The sequence below is a fragment of the Mustela erminea genome, chromosome 12 (genome assembly GCF_009829155.1).
Source record: "Mustela erminea isolate mMusErm1 chromosome 12, mMusErm1.Pri, whole genome shotgun sequence".
Lineage (NCBI taxonomy): Eukaryota > Metazoa > Chordata > Mammalia > Carnivora > Mustelidae > Mustela > Mustela erminea.
Window position 1 is genome coordinate 23,584,475 of NC_045625.1, and position 22,078 is coordinate 23,606,552.

The 22,078-nt window shown below is 41.2% G+C and overlaps 1 protein-coding gene across 3 annotated transcripts in view; it reads left to right on the forward strand.

The window, feature by feature from the left end:
- The window catches only part of ELP1 (elongator complex protein 1), a 60,473-nt gene that overhangs the window by 36,548 nt on the left and 1,847 nt on the right, over positions 1–22,078 (forward strand). For 2 of the 3 annotated variants that reach the window (XM_032307536.1, XM_032307534.1), the window contains 9 exons: positions 384–585; positions 2,945–3,006; positions 9,997–10,059; positions 10,428–10,488; positions 12,786–12,899; positions 13,396–13,507; positions 15,062–15,189; positions 15,654–15,808; positions 18,752–18,827. In XM_032307536.1, the coding sequence (XP_032163427.1) occupies positions 384–585; positions 2,945–3,006; positions 9,997–10,059; positions 10,428–10,488; positions 12,786–12,899; positions 13,396–13,507; positions 15,062–15,189; positions 15,654–15,808; positions 18,752–18,827 (973 nt within the window). The remainder of the gene's footprint in view (positions 1–383; positions 586–2,944; positions 3,007–9,996; positions 10,060–10,427; positions 10,489–12,785; positions 12,900–13,395; positions 13,508–15,061; positions 15,190–15,653; positions 15,809–18,751; positions 18,828–22,078) is intronic. The other variant, XM_032307535.1, reaches the window with a different exon arrangement.

Genomic DNA, 22,078 nt, shown 5'->3' on the forward strand with positions numbered 1-22,078 from the left:
CCTCGGAAGTAGCACTCCCTCGCTCCCTGTCCCTTTATCACTATGCCCCAGGTCATGTTGTGTTTATAAGTGTTGCCACAAGAGCAGGAACTTGGTGGTGATTCTTGTTACTGTTTGGGTTTTAACTGTTTGTTTTTATTTTTTGCGTTGCTCTGTGATTCCCAGTGCCCTGAACAGTACTCAGTAATTATTTGTTGTGTGAGTACAGGGCACATCCTCAGTAAGGTTTTGAATGGAAGGCTGATGGAATTCACTGATTAACCACAGGGTATTTCTGAGTAATTCGAGAGACTTTTAAATGTAGTGACTGAGGCAGCCTGCACTGGGGTTAAGAAGTGACTGTTGCCTTTCCTCACCAAGCCTCCCTTCTCCTCTTGCTACAGGATATCAGCATTGCTTACGGGCAACACCTGACACAGGAGCGCCTCTATGAGCCGGCTGGGCTTGTGTTTGCCCGCTGCGGTGCTCATGAGAAAGCTCTCGATGCCTTTCTGGCGAGTGGCAGCTGGCAGCAAGCTCTCTGCATGGCAGCCCAGCTTAACTTGACCAAAGACCAGCTGGCTGGCCTCGGCAGAACTCTGGCAGGTAAACGTGGTTTTTTAGGTTCTGTCAAAGGAGAACTCTCCCTAAAGTGTTTTTGTTTTTTCCTTTCTTTGGCAATTTTGCAAGTAAATTTAGGATAGCATGCCTTGAGATAGTCTCATATTAACTAATAAAAATTAGCTGGATAATTTAGAGTCGTTTAAAGTAAAGGTTACACTGCTACAGTGAGAGTCCCCAAATACAGTGGCATGATAATGAAAGCTTCTGTCTTTCACATAAGGACTGAGAAGTCCTTCTGTTTTGTGGCTCTGTCATCTCAAGCAGATGGTTGTAGCTGGATTTTCTCCATACCCATATTCCAGGCCTTAGGAAGGGGAAGAAGCTAGAGGCTTAGGAGAACACTTGAAGTTAGAAATGACCTTGAAGTTACACTGTTACTTGTGTTCCATCTCATTTGCCCAAACTTACATCATAGTACAGAGTCGCTGTGCGGCACATTGTGTTCCATCTCATTTGCCCAAACTTACATCATAGTACAGAGTCGCTGTGCGGCCATGTGCCCTATGAGAAGGTAAACATGAGTTTTGGGATGGGGCCATTCAGGTGTAGAGAGTAGATAGTTGGGAATCGTAATAGCATTTATGAGAAATGAGGTGAAAGAAAAGGCCAGAGGTATAAGCGTTCTGAAAGCAAAGGCAGTTTACCTGTGTTGTGTTAGGTCTGGGGATTGTCTGAACCAGAGGTGGGCCTGTGCCAGAGTCTGATTCTTTAAGAGGGAGGAGAGCTAAAGGACTGCTTGGGAGAAGAGGTGAATAGGTGCCCTGTCTTCTCAGGTATGCTTGGTATATTCTCCCCTTGCTCTTTAAGAGTTTTAAAAATATTGTTATGGTTTCCCAAAAAATGCAGTCCTGAAAAAAATTCCCAGTTAAATCCTGTGAGATGTATGTATGTGTCCTCCTTAGCCCTTTGCATTCTTCCTTTTTATATGGGTCATAAAAATGTATGAGGTTACCACTTTTCTTTGTCTGGTATTTTCTGGTTATTAGGTCTGTACACTCTTCTGTAAGCCCTCTTCATTTCCATGGTGAACTCTTCAGTTTCTGAGAATTCCCTATGTTAGGCCTTTTAGGTATTTATTCTGGCTCCATTGTTACTTCTGCTTTAGCAGCTTATGTTCTGGTAGGTTATATCTTCCAGCTCTGTTCTTAGGGCCCATTATCTTGTCATACACTCTCTGTAACTCTTAGCTCACTGTTTGTCATGCCGTATGGTGCACACCCAGTTCTCCCCGGTGCTTAGCAAAAGTGGTAGGAAAGGTGGTGGTCAGAGATTGTTGAGAAATGGTATAAGGCAGAGTCACTTCATGTGCACTTTAACTTGGGCAGTTTATATAGGAAAAGAAAGGTAGCTGTTGAGATTGTGGAGGTGATACTACCTGTTTTTGTCAGGGAGACAATGCGCTGGAGATTGCGTAAGATGGCAGACAGGAGTCTGCCGGCTGTCGTCAGCTTCAGGTTCCGTGTTTCTCGAAGCAGGATTATTTCAGCTTGCTGAGTGATTCCAGGGTCTAAAGATGCTGCATGACCCCTAAGCCAGGTACCTTCATCTTAGTGCTCAACCGGAGAACAGCAGCCTCTTCCATTTTGAGGAAGAAATGGATGAGCTGGGGATGCTAGGTCCTGTGTGTGCCTTTATAAGCCTGTTCTCTTGGCTAATTTTGACCGTACATGGTTTTCACATTCCGTGCTAAATTTAGATTGTAACTGCCATTTAAGAGAACTCCATAGTATTCCTGTTTCCTGATAGAAATTCACAAAGTATATAGTTTGATGCGTAATGAAGATATATTAATGAAACATTTCAGCAAAGGAATCTGTTGAGCATTGTTATGCCCACTGTTTCACAAACTTACATGGACCCAAGAATGGTTTTTTGGTTTTGCCTTTTATTATCCTACAGAACAGTCTTAGGGAACACTTTGGAAAATGCTGTTTTAAAGCCGTTCTGCTTGAACGTACACAAGAGCTCAATATCCAGTTTGTAGGGGTCTGTTTTTATTTAAAAAGTACCTCCAGGGGTTTCTGGGTGGATAGTCACTTGGGGACCCGACTCTTGGTTTGGGCTCAGGTTGTGGTCTCAGGGTCGTGAGATGGAGCCCCGTGTCAGGCTCTGTGCTTGGCCTGGAGTTAGTTGGAGATTCTCTCTCTCCCCCTCTGCTTCTCCCACTTGTGTGGCCACATGGGTGCTCGCTTTCTTTCTCTCTCTCTCTCTCTCTCAAATAAACAAATAAATCTTAAAAAAACAAAACAAAACAAAACCCCCAAAGCCATTTCAGCTTGAGTGTTTTGGTAATCCTGTTGTTAGCAAGCCAGCTATGGTCAAATGTTTATTATCTTTGCAGGAAAGCTGGTTGAGCAGAGGAAGCACAGTGACGCAGCCACAGTCTTGGAACAGTATGCCCAGGTAACCTCATTTCCTCCCTTCAGCCACCCAGTCAACAAACAAGGTCTTCCCAGTTGTACGTAACTGATCATGAAAATTAAGAAGAACTTGGGGTAATTCGGAAGTCCTGAGACAGTATTAGCTCTGCAGATCTTCTCTCTTGCTGACCTGACTTACACATCTAAATTTAACTTATTTCTAAATAATTAGTTCTGTAAACAATAAGTTCTGTAAGGTAGAATACCAAAGAATTCTACCACAATAGGCACTAGTGGTTTGACCTTGGTAGAAAGTACTAAATTAAATCTCAAGGGAGTTGTGCTTTTTGTATTAACTTGTGAGGTAGAAACAGTGAGAAAGGACCATTCTTAAACAAAGGGATTAGATTTCAGATTTTTTTTGGCTTTTAGAATCATTCTCCCTGTTAGAAGGGCCTTTTACTCAGGCAGCTTGATACGTTCCAATTTTCCAGCAGATTATAAAGACGAGTACCTTTACCAGCTCTGGACAGAATTGTAGAGTTTATTATGAAAATAAAGCTATGCACTGAAATGGGGCTTCTGGGTAACTCAATCAGTTGGGTGTCCGACTCTCGATTTCAGCTCAGGTCATTGGCTCAGGGTTATGCGATTGAGCCCTGCGTCAGGCTCCATGCTCAGTGGGGAGTCTGCTTGAGATTTTCTCTCTCCCTCTACCCCTTCCCCACTCGTTCTCCCTTTAAAATAAATAAATCATAAAAACAACAACAACAACAAAAACTATGCATCGACACCCGCCACAGACTAATAGGACATAAATACACAGTTGACACCAGGGATTACTGCCTTCTAGAGTTTTAGCCTTTGATTAGAGAGTGTTTTTCACAGTTGTTACTAGGAGGCACATTTGTATAACATAACTGTGCTTTTAAAATACTTGAATGTCTTCGATGTAACCAGGGTGAGTGAAAGAAGATCACTAAAATTACACGCAAGAAATTACATTGGGTGATTGAACCAAAAACATCAATGAATAAAATAATGCACAGTAACAAGGCTAGGGTAGAACAATACATCATCTAAGATGGTTAATTAAATGGAGAAGAGGCCACCATCCTTTTTTTCTATACAAATGAAGATTAATTCATATATATATTTAATTTATATGTTCATAATTTGTATATTTTTAATTGGGTATACTTTACTTATAATACAATTAACAATTTTAAATGGACAGTTGGATGAGTTTTGACAAATGCTGCTACAACCATGCTCATAGAACATTTGTAACACCCCAAAATGTTCCCCACGTCCCCTTTGCAGTGAGTCTTCTCCTTCTACTCTCAGCTCTTACCAACCACTGATGTCCTTTTTGTCACTACAGTTTTGCTTTTTCTAGGATTTTATATAAATGGAACCATCTGGTATGTGGTTTCTGAGTCTGGCTTCTTTTGCTCACATAATGCTTTTGTTTTCTAACATTTCTTTTTGATTCTTTCTTAGAGTTTCCATCTCTTTGCTTGCATTACCCATCTGTTCTAGCATGTTGTCTGCTGTTTCCATTAGAGCTTTGAGCATATTAATCATGCCTCTTTTTTTTTCTTTTTCTAATTGAAACATAATTCACATATGGTAGGATATTAGTTTCAGGTGTAATCATACTTATTTTAAATTCTTGAGCTTGTAATTTCAGTATCCCTGCACGTGTTAGTCTTATTCTGGCGCTTGTTCTAGCTTTTCAAAGGGTTTTTGTTCTTCGTGTAATTTTTTGTTGGAAGCCTGCCACGATGTAGTAAGTGTAGGGAAATTCGATAAAGAAGCTTTAGTGATGTGGTGATACGGTATGGCAAAGGAGTTTTACAGTAATTCTGACTAGTATTTGACTAGTATTTATTTTTCCACATCCCAATTTTTTTGTTGCTAGTAAATAGAAATGAATTTTGTTTTGTTTTTAAATTGGCCTTTTATCCTACAATCTTGCTGAACTTACTTAGTAGTTCTAGGATTGTTGGAGGTAAATTCTCTAGGATTTTCTATATTAATGAGCATGGTTTCTTTGACTAAAGACTGTTTTATATCTTTTCAATTGGTATGCCTTCATATTTTTTTCTAGCCTTACTATATTAGCTAGGACTTCCAGTATTGTGTTGAATAGAAGTGGTAAGGGTTGGTGGACATCTTTGCCTTTTTCTGGTATTCGGGTGGAAATTCAGTCTTTCATCATTAAATGTGATGTTTGCTTTTTTATTTTTTTTTTTATTTTTTAAGATTTTACATATTTATTTGAGAGAGAGAGAGAGCGAGGATCTGAGCAGGGAGGAGAGAAAGAGAACAGGCTCCCTGCTCAGTGGGGCTCGATCCCAGGACCCTGGGACCATGACCTGAGCTGAAGGCAGATTCTTAACCAACTGAGCCACCCAGATGCCCCATGCTATTGTTTTTTTAATAGATGTGAGAACTTGGTAGTGCTATTGGGGTTGGCAAACTAGTCTAGGAATCTAGCTAGCCACCTGTTTTTATACAGTTTTATTGAAACATGGCCACACTTACATATTTTCTGTGGCTGTTTTTATACCTATAACCTCAGAGTTGAGGAGCGTGACAGTGATGGTCTGACTACAAAGCCTAAAATATTTGCTATCTAGCCTGTTACTGAAAAGAAGTTACCAATCCTTGCACTCTTATGTTGAGGAAATTCCCTTCTAGGTTCCCAGATTTTTTATCAAGAAGAGGTATTGAATTTTGTCAAATGCATTTTTCACACTAAGGTATTTCATTTTAGACCAGTGCTAGGATGAAATGCATTGATTTCTGAATATTAAACCAGTCTTGCAGTCCTTAGGTTAAACCTATCTTGGTCATAATGTATTATCCTTTTTCATAATTGATGCGTTCAGTTTGCTAAAATTTTCTAAAGGATTTTTGTATTTGTCCATGAGTGGTACTGGTTTATAGCTTACTTACTATATCCAGAAAATGTCAAGAAATTTTATAACTTAACAACAAGACAAAACAACCCATTTTTAAAATGGTCAAAAGAATTAAATAGCTATTTCTTTAAAGAAAACATACAAATAACCAACAGCACATGAAAAGTTGTTTAGCTTCATTGTTCATTAAGGAAATGCAAATCAAAACCACAGTACCCAGTAGAATAGTTTTATTTATTTAGTTACTTACTTATTTATTTATAGGTTTGATTTATTTGACACAGCAAGAGATAGCAAGAGAGGGAATACAAGCAGGGGGAGTGGGTGAGGGAGAAGCAGGCTTCCCTCAGAGAAGAGAGCCCAGTGCAGGCCTCGATCCCAGGACCCTGGGATTGTGACCTGAGCCGAAGGCAGATGCTTAACTGAGCCACCCAGGTGCCCTAGAATAGCTTTAATAAAAAAAAAAAATGAAAACTGGGGCACCAGGGTGGCTCAGTGGTTTAAGCCTCTGCCTTCAGCTCAGGTCATGGTCCCAGGGTCCTGGGATCGAGCCCCGCATCGGGCTCTCTGCTCAGCAGGGAGACTGCTTCCTCCTTTCTCTCCGCCTGCCTCTCTGCCTGCTTGTGATCTCTGTCTGTCAAATAAATAAATAAAATCTTTAGAAAAAAAAAAAAGAAAAAAAAATGAAAACTTGGCAAGGATGTGGAGAAATAGGAACACTCATACATTGCTGCTGGAAATGTAAAATGGCACAGCCCCTATGGGAAATGGTTTGATGGTTCCTTAAAAAGTTCAACATACGGGGCACCTGGGTGGCTCAGTCAGTTAAGCGTCTGTCATTGGCTCGGGTCATGATCCCGGGGTCCTGGGATTGAGCCCTGCATTGGGCTTCCTGCTCAGTGCGGAGTCTGCTTCTCCCTCTCTCTCTGCCTTTCTCCCTTCTTTTACTTTCTCTGTCTCAAATGAATAAATGAAGTCATAAAATGGAATGTAAAACTGATGGATGCTTTAATTTGAATAAACCTTGAAAACATTGTGCTAAGTGAAATAAACCAGATGTAAAAGGACTAGTATGGCAGGATTCGGCTTCTGTGAGGTACCTAGAGTGGTCAGAATCATAGAGACAGGAAGTAGAAAGGTGGTTGCCAGAGATTGAGGGAGAACATAGGAAGTTACTGTTTCACAGGTATAGAGTTAATTTTGTAACGTGAAAAATGTCCGGGAGACGATGGTGGTGATGGTTTCACAACAATTTGAATTTACTTAATGCCACTGGACATTTTAAAAAAAATGGTTAAAATGATAAATTTTATGTTATGTGCGTTATACTATAATCAGAAAAATTAATTTTAAAAAATGGAACAGAGAACTGATACATAATACAATTTAGATAAATCTTGAAGACATTATGCTAAGTGAAAAAAGCCAAACACAGAATGTCACCTGTTGTATGATTTCTCTTTTTTTTTTATTAAAGATTTTTATTTATTTATTTGATAGAGAGAGATCACAAGTAGGCAGAAGGCAGGCAGAGAGAGAGGGGGAAGCAGGCTCCCCGCTGAGCAGAGAGCCCGATGTGGGGCTCGATCCCAGGACCCTGAGATCATGACCTGAGCTGAAGGCAGAGGCTTAAACCACTGAGCCACCCAGGCGCCCCTGTTGTATGATTTCTGTTGTATAATATGTCCTGAGTAGGCAAACCCAAAGAAAGGGAACATCAGAGGTTATCAGGGGAGGAATGGAGTGGGAAATGGGGGTGTTTTTTTATCAGGTGAATTTAAAAAGGTTGGTGGTCACATAGTATTGTGAACACAATAAATGCCACAAATTATACACTTCAGAGTCCTTGTATGTCATGTGATTGTCATTTTGGTAGAACAGCCATCCCCCCCCACCCTCTTTCTTTCTCTGTGGGTCAAATAGCACATACCCTGCTATGTCCCCATATGCACTAGGGCCTGGGAAGAAAATGCTTACTTCTATTTAATATTTTTAATTAAAAATAATTTAAAGTAGTATGTATATATTGTAGATTCTTTAAAATGCTGAAAGTAATAAGAAAACAAAGCATGTCATTCCTACCACTCAAGAGTTTGCTAGTCATCCCTTCCATTTTCTAATTCTTCCTGTAGTGCTCTTCATATGCGTGTGCGCACAACACACACACACGCGTGCGTGTGCGCGTGCTTGCGCGCTCTCCCTCTGTCTTTCTCTGTCTCTCTCTCTCGCATGGTTAACCAAAACGAAGTTAGACTGTGCTCTTAATAAATTTGCTTTAAGTGTTTATGGTCTTCATCTTTCCAGGTAAATACATTTTAATTTATGTAAAAATTAAAATTCTAGTTCCCTCAGTGGTTCCAAATTATTTATAATTTATAGTAGGATGATCCAAAGTAGGTTCCAATTTAGGGTCATGTATTGCATTTTGTATCTTAGTCTCTTTTAATCTAATGCATACCCATCCCCACCTTTTTTAATAACCATGACTACTGGAGGAAACCCAGTCAGTTGTTTTATGTATCTCACTTTTTTTTTTAAATTTATTTATTTATTTGAGAGGGTGGGGAGAGAGGGAGAAAATGTAGCAGGGAGGTATAGAGGGAGAGAAAGAGAATCTTTTTTTTTTTTTTAAGATTTTATTTATTTATTTATTTTTTAGATTTTATTTATTTATTTGACAGACAGAGATTACGAGTAGGCAGAGAGGCAGGCAGAGAGAGAGAGAGGAGGAAGCAGGCTCCCTGCTGAGCAGAGAGCCTGACATGGGGCTTGATCCCAGGACCCTGGGATCATGACCTGAGCCGAAGGCAGAGGCTTTAACCCACTGAGCCACCCAGGTGCCCCAGATTTTATTTATTTATTTGACAGAGTTCACAAGTAGGCAGAGAGGCAGGTGGGAAGGCAGGCTCCCCACTGAGCAGAGAGCCCAATGCAGGGCTCGAACCCAGGACCCTGAGTTCACGACCTGAGCCGAAGGCAGAGACTCAACCAATTGAGCCACCCAGGCACCCTGAAAAAGAGAGAATCTTAAGCAGTTTCCATGCTGAATGCAGAGCCTGATGTTGGGCTCGATCTCACAACCCTGAGATCATGACCTGAGTGGAAACCAAAAGTCAGACACTTAACTGACTGAGCCACCCAGGCAAGCCACAAAACACATTTTAAAATGGTGAAATCCAGGGGCACCTAGGTCGCATAGTTGGTTAAGTGTCTGATTCTTGGTTTCAGCTCTCTGCATCCCCTTTAAAAAACATAAAATGTGTTTTGTTTCACATACTTCCAGTTTCACAAACTTCTGGTTATAAAGTAATTAAGTCACGGAGATGAGAAGTACAGCTTGGGGAGCATAGTCAGTAATACTGGAATCATGGTGTGTGGTGACGGATGGGACTGTACTCACCATGGGGAGCGCGGAGTAATGTGTAGAACTGTCAGAGTGCTGTGTCGTAAGCCTGAAACCGCTAACATTGTATGTCAACTGTACTTCAGTAGTAAAAAGATAAACACGATTTGTACCTATAGAAATGCTTTGTTTTATATGCCTTATATGTACATTAAGTAATTACATACTGTAGTACATGCTCAAAAATTTTTACTGGTAAGGCCACAAGCATCAAAAATGTTTGAAGACTTAGGATATGCAGGTGTTTATTACACTCATGTTTATTGCTCTCATCTTTCAGTTTCCTGGAGGTTTGAAGTGTTTCAAAATAAAAGTTGGAGGGTGGAAAAGAAAACGAAGAGCAGAAAGAAAAGTTTAAAAGCCCTTAAACCTGTCAAATTGAACAGGGTAGTATAGCTGGGGCGGTGGGCATTTCTCTCAGACCTCGCTGGTGGTTTCAATGCTCAGGGACATAGGGAGATGATGCCATGTGTTCTGTGGTTATTTCCAGAATCTATCTTTACCCACCACCCATTGTCTTTTGCATCACTGTTTACTGAGTAGGGACTGGAGGCCAGACCTGATTCTAGGAACTGGGACCATAAGAGGGGGGCTGGCGGGCAAAGAAGGCCACTCCGTAGGCAGTGGTACCATTTATCATGGTGGCATCTGACACGCTTGCCCCGTTCATCTGTTATCTGCCTTGCTGTTTCCTTGTCAGGATTATGAAGAAGCTGTGCTCTTATTACTAGAAGGAGCTGCCTGGGAAGAAGCTCTGAGACTGGTAGGAAAACCTTTAAAATCCTCCCTGTGTTAGGTGCTTAGCAGAGTGAGAGTGCAGGGTAGAAAGGTCAGCTGAATCCCTTGTCTTCAGAGGCTAGCAAAATTAAGTCAGAATAGTTTAGGCTCCTGCTCTAAGGATAAGCAGTGTTTTTAAAACCATTTAAAGAATTGATTCTTAATGTTTGGAATTAGTTTTTTAAATGTGAAATATTACTGGTTTTTACCGAAATGACTTAAATGCTCATTAGCTACCTTGCAGCTTGAAAATAACCTGGTGACCTCCGAAAGTCATCCATTTCCTTCCAAATGTCTTACCTCTCCAGTGACATGGCGTTTTCCTGCGTAAAACTACTGTCTTTTTCCTTTTAGGTTTACAAATATAACAGACCAGATATAATAGAAACCAACATAAAGCCTTCCATTTTAGAAGGTAAGGGTTGCATCTCGGAATTCTACATTTGGAAGTGTAGAGGTGGGGAAGTGCGAGTGAAGGATACTGCTTGTTATTACATCCTTTAATCATAGAGTTGATCAGAGTTTTCCACTGGGTGTAACACTTAATTCTGATTAGAATTTTTAAATATGCTAACTGTCAAATGGTAGTATGTAAGATACTTGAATGTTAAAAATGTGATAAGATACGGTTAAGAATCTTTTTATTTGGGGACGCCTGGGTGGCTCAGTTGGTTAAGCAGCTGCCTTCGGCTCAGGTCATGATCCCAGCGTTCTGGGATCGAGTCCCACATCGGGCTCCTTGCTCGGCAGGGAGTCTGCTTCTCCCTCTGCCTCTGCCTGCCATTCTGTCTGCCTGTGTTCACACTCTCTCTCTCTCTGACAAAAAAAAAAAAGAATCTTTTTATTTGTAGGGATGCCTAGGCGGCTTAGTCAAGCATCTGCCTTCGGCTCAGGTCATGATTTCAGGGTCCTGGGATTGAGCCCCACCTTGGGCTCCCTGCTCAGCAAGGAGTCTGCTTCTCCCTCTCCCTCTGCTCCCAATGCTTATGTGTGCATGCACACACACACACACACACACACACACACACTCTCTCTCTCTCTCTCTCTCTCTCTGTCAAATAAATAAAATCTTTTTAAAAAAAATCTATATTTGGGGGGCGCCTGGGTGGCTCAGTGGGTTAAGCCGCTGCCTTCGGCTCGGGTCATGATCTCAGGGTCCTGGGATCGAGTCCCATGTCGGGCTCTCTGCTCAACGGGGAGCCTGCTTCTCGCTTTCTCTGCCTGCTTCTCTGTCTACTTGTGATCTTTCTGTCAAATAAATAAATAAATAAATCCTTATAAAAAAGAAAAAAAAATCTATATTTGGGAGTAATTGGTAAACTTGAATATGAACTAGATATTAGATAATACAGTATTCTGTTAGTGGCCAATTTCTTACATATTATGCTTATGTTAGATAATATCCTTTTTTTTTTTTTAAATGATTTATTCATTGGAGAGTTGGGAAAGGAGCAGAGGAGCAGAGCAAGATAGATTCTCTAATCTTAAGCAGACTCCATGTTGAGTGTGAAGTCCAACACAGGGCTTGATCCCACGACCAATGAGATCATAATAATGTCCTTGTTCTTTTTTTTTTTTTTTAAAGATTTTATTTATTTGGCAGGGAGAGATCACAAGTAGGCAGAGAGGCAGGCAGAGAGAGAGGAGGGGGGAAGCAGGCTCCTTGCTGAGCAGAGCCCGATGCAGGGCTCGATTCCAGGACTCTGGGATCATGACCTAAGCGGAAGTGCGCAACCCAACTCACTGAGCCACCCAGGTGCCCCAATGCCCTTATTCTTAAGAGAGATGTTCTGAAGTGTTTAAGAAGGAAGGATCATATGTGCAACCTACTCTCAAAAGGTTCCACAAAAATAATAGTTGTGTATGTGTGTATGGAGAGAAACAGGAAGGAAAATGTTTACAGTTGGTAAATCTAAGTGGAATATATATTTATATATTGAACCAGGTGAGTTTTACCAGTTCTGGAACACTGGGGTGATCACTATGACTCATTAAAAGCAAAGTGGAAAAGAAAGACATCAGTTTGGCTTACAGAAATTTCCAGCAGTGGTGGTTGGTTTTAAGCTCTGCCTTTTTTAGCACAGTCCACCCTGTGAGTAGGATCAGGCCTTTCTGATGTGTACATGTGCTCACACGCTTACCCAGCCTGCCTCCCCCTCTCCCATCCTCATTAACACCGTAGGAGAATTCTTTTCATAACATTCGCTTAGTTACGTTACTGAAAGCATCCATCCTGACCCTCCAGCCGTCCATCTAGCTGTCTCTTGCTTGGATTTTCTCCCCTAATGAGTTCTAGAAAATTGCTGACTCTTCATTTGTATAGGCCTAATACCTATGTTTTGCATAGGCCTAATACCTGTGTTTCAGAAACATCTCAGTGACTGTCCTGTTTTTGTTAACAGCTTCCTGTATACTCCTTTTCTTTGCTAGTCTGCTCTTGGGTACTGAGTCTTTTGTTCAGGTGATATTACTAATTTAGTGCTAGAGGATGTTCTAGGATGATGTTGATCAACTCTGAAATTTGAAATTTCAATGTGTATTTCATTCTCCTAAAACAATGTAGGTTAATTCTCATTAAGGAAAAAAAAATCTTGGAAAACCTAGTAATCTGTTTCTTTTTTTTTAAATTCATACTCCCTCACTGCCTTACTTGAGTGTTTTTCTCTTTTACTTAAACATCTTGCTCAAAATATTTTCCATCCGCACCCCCAGCCCAGAAGAATTATATGGCACTTCTGGACTCTCAGACAGCCACATTCAATCGCCATAAAAACCGTTTATTGGTGGTTCGAGATCTCAAGGAGCGGGCACAGCAGGTGAATCTGGGTGAGTGTCTACATGAAGACATTGGCAGTTGGGCATGGTGGGGACATATCATACTTTGTCTTAGCTGCTTGTTGTGCCTCCTGCACGGTGATTACTGTGCTGGGGGATGTTTAAGTCCTTCATGAAACCCCTTGGGGACTGTATATGGCTGTGTTTGTGTGTGTTGGGGAGGGCTGGGGGCAGGACCAAGCATGAATGGAAAGAGCTCTGCCACACATGCCCTACACCAAGCGGAGCAGAACGAGTGTCCTCACCTCCAAAGGTTCCTTTGCTTTCAGAAAGAAAAGAAAAGGAAAAATAACCTTGGTACTGGTGTGCTGGTGTATGGTAGTAGTAACTGTATTTAATATTATCTCATTTCACTTTGAGATCGACTTTCTAATAATTTTCACCCATCCTCAGCTATGCCCTGGTGAACTATAGTCCACTTACCCTATTGAAGGTAAAGCTACATCCGCGGGGAGTTTTCATTCTGTATCTGGTTCTTCTTTTCTAGATAATGAGCTGCCCCAGGGCCAAGAGTCAGACCTCTTCTCTGAAACTAGCAGTGTCATGAGTGGCGGTGACACGAGTAGCAGATATTCCCACAGCAACTCCAGGATATCTGCGTATGTATCACATTTACGTAGCACATTGATGAGGCCCTGGGTGTGTGGACAGAGTGCAAGGACGGAGGTCAGTTTCTCATCCGGACAGTTCTCAGGGCCAGGATTTGGTGTGCAGGGGCTTTCCCCACATACCTAAGGAATTCGACTTGGTGTTGAAATGTTTTTCTACTGCAGCTTTGTGGACTGTGTGTTTGTCTGTACCCACAAGGCCCCTACGCTGGCACTAAATTTTTATGACATCTGATTTCATTCATTTAACAAATATTAGGTGACCAGATTATGTGGGCACTTAAAAAATTAAAAGTTTATAAAGGAAAACGGTATCAGGCATCTTCAGTTGAAAGTCAGGATTAGGAGAGATTATTAATATAAAATAAGTCATCATGCTTATGCAGTGTAGCATTCAGTCAGAAAACCCATATGCTAGTTGTAGTGGATGTTACCAAAATTTTTAAGGAGATGTGGGTTATAAGAGCTTATAGTCATCCTTGGGAAGCATAAAACAATGCAAGACATAGTATATTTAAACTGAATCATGATGGGAGGCCTGGGTGACTCAGTCGGTTAAGTGTCTGCTTTCAGCTCGGGTCATGATCTCAGAGTCCTGGGATCGAGCCCTGCATCAGACTCCCTGTTCAGAAGGAGACTGCTTCTCCCTCTCCCTCTACCTGCTGGTCCCCCTGCTGTGTGTGGACACGCGCACGCGCATTTTCTCTGTGTCTCTCTGACAAATAGATAAGGTCTTTAAAAAAAAAATAGATAAACTGAAAAATAAAAATAGATAAATAAACAAACTGAATTGTGCTTTAGGAATTCAGAATAGAGATTTATGAGGTTATATGGGGTGATCTGCAAGAGAGTCAGTTAGAAACTGGGCTTATCAGGGGCTCCTGGGTGGCTCAGTGGGTTAAAGCCTCTGCCTTCTGCTCAGGTCATAATCCCTGGGTCCTGGGATTGAGCCCCGCATTGGGCTCTCTCTGCTCAGCAGGGAGCCTGCTCCCCCCCCCCCCCCGCCTACTTGTCATCTTTGTCTTTCAAAGAAATAATTAAAATCTTAAAAAAAAAAAAAAAAAGAAGCTGGGCTTTTCAGAGCCAGGGCGAGAGTCCCAGACAGGTGGCATAATTAAAGACCTCTGAGCAGGAGAGATGCGGGTGCCATATATATTTTATTATATCCAAATTTCAATGTGCTGTGTCTATGTCTCATTTAAATTTTACTTTAGATTTGTTTTTCATTAGAAAATTTAAGCTGGTGGTTCTGTTGTTCCAGCTCTCATTATCAAAAATATAACCTCTGTATTTTAATTAAAAGTTCAAGGCCAGACACTACTTTTTAGGGTTTTCCTTATTATTTCCTGTCTGTAAGACTTGCCGTTCCCAAATTTATTTTAGCTGTCACTCCCAACACCTCATCACCATTTTCCCCCAAATACACATACCATCTATTGACTCTCTGGGTTCCCAGAAAGTTGGTGGCCAACTGGTACATTCATTTTAATCTGTTCAGTGCAAAGAGAGCCCCTTTTATAACATCTTTCCAATTTCTTCTAACAGGCGATCATCTAAGAATCGCCGCAAAGCAGAGCGGAAGAAGCATAGCCTCAAAGAAGGGAGTCCGCTGGAGGATCTGGCCCTTTTGGAGGCCCTCAGTGAAATTGTACAGAGCACTGAAAAATTGAAAGGTGTGTTCTCAATACTGATGATTCTTGCCCCCCAAAAGGTAAATGGATAGCACAGAGTTTAGCAGATAATTACGATACAGTTTTCCCAACTTGGGGAAAGACAGACTTTTGGCAGGAAGTATCATTTCAGGGCACGTTCCTGACCCACCCTCAGTTGGGAAGCTAAGCCTTCCTCCACTGGGCCCTGCCCAGCCCCACTGGGAGACATTGGTACTGAAGCTGGGGAAAAGGACTGTGAAGACACCCTTTCCTGCTAGAGCCCCAGCGTGTTCCTTTTCCTTTTTGTAGTAAACAGGTTGAATTATGAATTACTCCAGCATTTGGGGAGACAGAGGAAAATGTGGGAGATGGCAGCTGCAGTGTAATATTAAATATTTTTTTGCTTGGGCAAGAAATTGTGTTACGATCCTAGCAATGGAGCTGGGGACCCAAGTTAACCCCTTTCTTGAATTTCTTCTCTCTAGATGAAGTATACCATATGTTAAAGGTGCTCTTTCTCTTTGAGTTTGATGAGCAAGGAAGGGGATTACAGAAGGCCTTTGAAGATACCCTCCAGCTGATGGAAAGGTCGCTTCCAGAAATTTGGACTCTCACCCACCAGCAGAATTCAGCTACACCTGTAAGTTTTCCTCAGAGACAGAACGTGCATTTTTTAAAGCCATTTCACAGGTTCTTAATGTTCACACGATCTCTTGAAAGTCAAAGCCAGAGTTTTCCTTGTTCTTAAAAACGTGATATGCCATAGTTACATTATCCTAGGCTTATTTTTAAGCTGTCACTAAGAAGATTTTCTACTTGAGTATGCCTTGCCCAAGGTTAAGTTTGCTTTTGTTTCTCCTTTCCACGTGAAACAGCTGCTGTGGAGAAGATGGGCAAGTTCAACTGTTGCCCCAGCCTTCAGTGAGATTAGAGTAGGGGAAAGAGGGAGACAGGGCCAGAGTTGGCCTCTCACCTCCCTGCGCAGACTTTGGATCATATCAGTGTTTTTTTAAAGTAACCCAGACATGGGCCTCTGGGTGGCTCTGTCAGTTAAGCGTCTGACTTTTGATTTCGGCTCAGGTCATGATCTCAGAGTCATGGTGTGGAAGTCATGGTATGGAAGCACGGTCTGCGTGAGACCCTCTCCCTCCCTCTGCTCTGCCCCTTCTCCACTCACGTGCTGTTTCTCTCTCTCTCTCTCCTCTCAAATAAATAAAATCTTTAACAACAACAAAAAAGTAAACCAGAAAGTTGCTTTCCCTATTGTTTTATGGATTATCTGACTTGTTGCTTCTACTCTTGTTACAAGGAGCTTTGCTGCTCATGTTTAAGGCAGTTTTGTCCTGTCGAGAATTCTGATGTTTTGTCTTCTATTTATTGGGTGAACTTTGCTCAGTCTCTCACACCTCAGGCCTGTTGTTAAGAGTTCCTGTTTTGATTTAGAAGGGCTGGTGTGTCAGGTATGCTTAAGGAAAAGAACCACAGCTATTATTTTAACTGAAAGAATTTAATATAGGGAACTGGTGGAACAAGTATTGGAGAACTGAGAAGGCAAAAGGAGAACACAGAGAAGGAGTGCTGAGTTGGTAACTGTGAGGGAACAAGGAAGAGTTCAGGCTTACTGTAGTTCAGAAGCGTAGAGGTGGGTCCCTACTGCGCCGGTTCTTGACCCTCTGAGAAGGGGTGCCAGCTATCTGGTGCTGATACTTCTGAGGGGGCACGATGGCTCTAAGTGTAGAGAAATAAGGAAACTGAAATGAATGGCTACTATGAGGGTTAAGAACTATTGAGTGAAAGCAAACAGCACATCCCTTTTCCTCCAGCCTTGTCCTCTTCTTCTGGTGTCTCTATGGGCCGAGCATAACGAGGCAGCTGACAAAAGGCAGAATGTTTTCTCAGGTTCCCAGTCCCAGCATCACAGACTGGGACCACAACCCACAGAGAAGGGTTTGGAGCCTGGAGAGAGACTGGTTTTGAACTCCTTGATTAGAAACACATAAGCTTTACTGGGGCCTTGATTTCCTCATTTACAGATGGGGCTGTACTTCCCTATATGCTTCACTGGAGTGTTCTGAAGGTTAGATAAGAGGGTAGATGTGGGCACATTTAGCATACCTTGAAAGTAAAAGTTGAGAATCAGCACCCTACAAATACTTGAATTTACTAAAATAGGTATTTCATAGAAGAAATGTGATCATCTTCAAAACTGTAGTGGTTTTGAAGCTTAGCAATTTATACTACCGCCTCATGCTCTCCCCTACCCTCTTCTAGTCAGATCATAGTAATTTAAAAAAAAACTTTTTATATGTTTTTTAATTTTTAATTTTTTTAATTTAAACTTTACTTAATCTACAGTGCAGTACTGGCTTCTGGAGTAGAACTTTGTGATTCATCACTTAAATAATTTACCCAGTGCTCATAACAAGTGTCCCTTTAATCCCCATCCCCCATCTAGCCCATCCCCCACCCCCGTCTCTCCATCAACCCTCAGTTTGCTCTTTATCGTAAGTCTCTTATGGCTTATTACCTGCTCCTTTCTTTCTTTTCCCCCTTCCTATATATTTATCTGTTTTCTTTCCTAAATTCCATATATGGGTGAGATCATATGGTATTTGTCTTTCTCTAACTGACTTATTTCGCTTAGCATAATATACTTTAGCTCTACCCATGTTATTGCAGATGGCAAGATTTCATTCTTTTTGATGGCTGAAGATCATATTAATTTCCGAGACACCAACTTTAACAGTCTTCTGGAGAAAATGACCGGAAAATCATGAGTTTGCTTTGGTTGGTGAATTATGGTAATGGCACAGGTGCAGGATCCCCTGAGTCATGTGAAAGTGCTTTGAGCAGGACATTGCTGCTGAGAAGGTGTCCCCAAGGGTATGCACGCTGAGCCAAGTGAAGACAAAGCAGAGGGCCTGGCGTGTGCCCCCCTGAGCCTTACACAAACGTGGAATTCCTGTGAAGGGTCTGGTTTTACCTTGAACACGTGCGCACAGTTTACATTCTACTCCCCGATACATGCACGTATTTGGGGTTTTTTTGTTTTGTTTTTTAAGATTTTATTTATTTGACAGAGAGAGAGATCACAAGCAGGCAGAGAGGCAGGCAGAGGGGGCGGGGGAAGCAGGCTCCCTGCTGAGCAGAGAGCCAGAGCCAGATGCGGGGCACGATCCCAGGACCCTGAGATCATGATCTGAGCTGAAGGCAGAGGCTTAACCCACTGAGCCACGTATTTGTTTTAATATCAAAATTTCCACAGATCTTTTGAAGGCGTTTTGATGCTCTGTGTGTTCTATAACCTCTTGTACTCCTCCCCTTAGGGTATGGCTTATATTCCTTAAGATTTTCCTTTTTTTATTTTCCCCTTATCATTACCTTGTCTTCTGGAAGAAAGGAGATTTGGAGGTCTGAATTGAGACTGGAACACCTGGCAAAGTAAAAACCACAAAGGAGAAGAGAATTACTGTGCTTGATAATTTGAAATGACTTGCTATTTACTGCTGGTAGAAACTTGGCCTTTGGTATGTGCGGTCATCAGAAGTGTAAAATAATCTTTGCTGATCTGCTTTCTACTTAGGTTCTAGGTCCTGATTCTACTGCAAACAGTATCATGGCTTCTTATCAACAACAGAAGACTTCAGTTCCTGTTCTTGGTTAGTATTGTTTTCTCTTCAAATTATCACAGTATTTGGCAGAAGGAATATCTTTCTCTTTGTGTCGAGAAAGTCATTGGAGTCAGGAAAGAACAGGTATTGACAACAATTTTCCCTCAATTTTATGAGTATATCTGTAATAAAATTGACTTAGTGCTTCTAGTTTTGGGAACCAGAGGGGTGGGGAACCCAACATGACATTAAATGTATAAATTTTTAAAAGATCATCTGACATACACTTGTCCATACAGGCACACCATAGTTGAAGTTTGAGTCCAAACAATACAATTTATATATATATTTTAAGGATTCTCCCAAGTCATCGTTTTTGGTTCTTGGCAGTTATGCGCTGCATCTTGGGGGCATTTTCATAACCATCTTCAGGATTGACAATATAATTTGAAAGCAAATCCAAAGAATGTTAGCATTTTACTTGCATTTCCTATTTAAGTTTACCGAAAATGTTTTATTTTTTATTTGTTGGCAGGGGAGATGATTCCTGATTAGATTGCGTAGCCCTTATATTTTAAAGCCCCAAAGGCTCTTTTTAAATTTAGTTAGAAACTTTTTTTTTTAAAGATTTTATTTATTTATTTGACAGAAAGAGGGAGAGAGATCACAAGTAGGCAGAGAGGCAGGCAGAGAGAGAGGAAGGGAAGCAGGCTCCCTGCTGAGCAGAGAGCCCGATGCGGGGCTCGATCCCAGGACCCTGAGACCATGACCTGAGCCAAAGGCAGAGGCTTAACCCACTGAGCTACCCAGGCGCCCCTAGTTAGAAACTTTTGACAGATCAATTTGGTGCTTGAGTATTTACCCTTTAGGTGGATCAATCAAGCATACCAGCCTCTTAGCTTTCAAAAGTTAGTGGTATGTTCTGAAATAATTGGGAGTCTTTACTACTGTAACTTGGATTTTCCACAATTTTTTTTTCCTTTAAATACTGTGCTATACTAGCTTTCTGATGACATTTGAAGTAGCCGTGGGTGTTTACACTAAATTTGAAGTTGAACAGTTAATGTTGCTACCAGGAACAAATGAGCTATTTCCTATCCAGCTTATGTCATGTATTGGGACAGTAGCTGCTGTATTCCTAGCTCCCCTTCTTCCTGAAGGCTGACAAGCTGCTTTTGCTATCAGTCCCAACATGTACTTAGTTCTGAGATGCTAAGAATACATCTTGGACCAAGGCAGCTTGGTCATTGCTCAGTTTGTACTCCACAATCCAGCTGTGATTTCTGCCCCATTTTCCTCACTACTGGCCTGATGCTGACCTTCACATGGACTCTAGTCACACCTTTGCTTCAAGTATCCTGGTGGCTTTATCGAAGAGCACTTTCATTTTCCAGATGAGCCTTAGGGATGCTATTTGAGGCTCCTCATTATCGGAGTACATAAGTATTACCAATGTCCTTGTGGTTACAAGATGGCATAGAGAAAGAGAGGTTCTCATAATCTAAAAATAGGCAGATGAACTACTGACAAAGTCCCAAGCACTGTTCTGCAACTGCTCCTCCCTAGCCAAGGGAGGAGTTAAGTATGCTCACACGGCCTGCGAGTGGGGTCCGTGGTTTATAGGCATTCTCTCTGTTTCATGTTCCATGTTTACATTGCAGTATTGTGCAGATCTGTTGTAAGTATTGCAAAAATGTAGGGTTTCATAAAATGGATTTAAGTATTTCAAGAGAAGTGCTTGAATCATCATAGCTGAATTGGGCTTGTTATCATTGATAACAAAGTAACTGCTTCAAGTGGGAATGATTTCGACTATCAAGAGTAAGAAGAGCCCTTGGAATAATTGATAAGACCTTCAAAGTATTTTTGCAAAAATAACCCTTACACTGTGAAATTCAGACATGGAAAGGTGAAGGATGTCATGTTTTGTTGTCTTAACAGTTTGTCCGCACAGTTCTTTCCTGCTAAAAAGTCAGTGCTTGGTATTCTTAGTTCAATGTAGATATCAAAATTGTGCTTATGTCTAAATTTTTAATAAGAATATTTCCATAACTTCTTAAAAATTTATTTATTTATTTATTTATTTATTTATTTATTTGAGAGAGAGAGAGAGAGAGAGCGAGCACAAGCCAGGGGGTAGAGGCAGAGGGAGAAGCAGACGCCCACTGAGCAGGGAGCCTGATGCAGGGTTCGATCCCAGGATTCTGGGATCATGGCCTGAGCCAAAGGCAGACATTTACCTGACTAGGCGCCCCTTAACTTCTTTTTTTTTAAAAAAGTTCATCGGGCGCTGGGGTGGCTCAGTGGGTTAAGCCTCTGCCTTTAGCTTGGGTCATGATGCCAGGGTCCTGGGATTGAGCCCCACATCGGGCTCTCTGCTCAGCAGGGAGCCTGCTTCCCCCTCTCTCTCTCTGCCTGCTTCTCTGCCTATTTGTGGTCTCTGTCTGTCAAAAAAATAAAGTCTTTAAGAAAAAAAGATGTTTAAAAAAAGATCATCTCGTTTATTTTTATTTAAATTCAATTAATTAATATGTAGTATATTATTAGTTTCAGAGATAGAGCTCAGTGGTTCATCAGTCTTTTAAATACCCCCGTGATGTCATGAGCACTGGGTATTTTATAAGATCATCTCATTTAAAGTTTAATCACCATTTCACGCAAGTTGGTGGGCCTTGCTAATAATGAATTTCCAGTATCAGTGTCCATATATAAGGAAAACCTCCTATGGTCTTTTTGTCTATCTAACTTTTTGTTTGTTGGAGCAGAAAGCACTAATGGTGTGTGAAATTATAAAACTGATGAGGTTAATGGTGAAAATCTGGATTGTACCGAAAAGCGTGTTAAAGAATATTAAAATTTGATCGTTTCTAATACATGTATGTATAATATGAAAATCATGTTTTTAAAAACACTCTATCTTGAGCATTTTTCTCTCATTGGTTAAATATGTTTAAAAATAATTTTTAATGTCTGTGTGGCTCATGTGTATAGATATACTTTATTGGAATGTATTACAAGTAATGCTGAGAAAGAACATCTTTTTATACATGTATTTTCTCGTATCTCCGCTGCCTGTATATATGTCTGCTCCCACAGATCTGAAAGAGGGCCCTGGTGGAGCCATGTCACTTCATTTTGGGGTGTTGGGTGACAAGATTATTTAAAAACAAAATCTTCAAAAAGAAAAGAAAAGAAAGAGGGCCTGGGAGTTTTGTTGACAGTGACAATTTTACCCCATCCGTCTTCTCCTCCTCCATTTGCTTTTTTCCAAGAGTAGGGACATTTTTATTGATCATGTG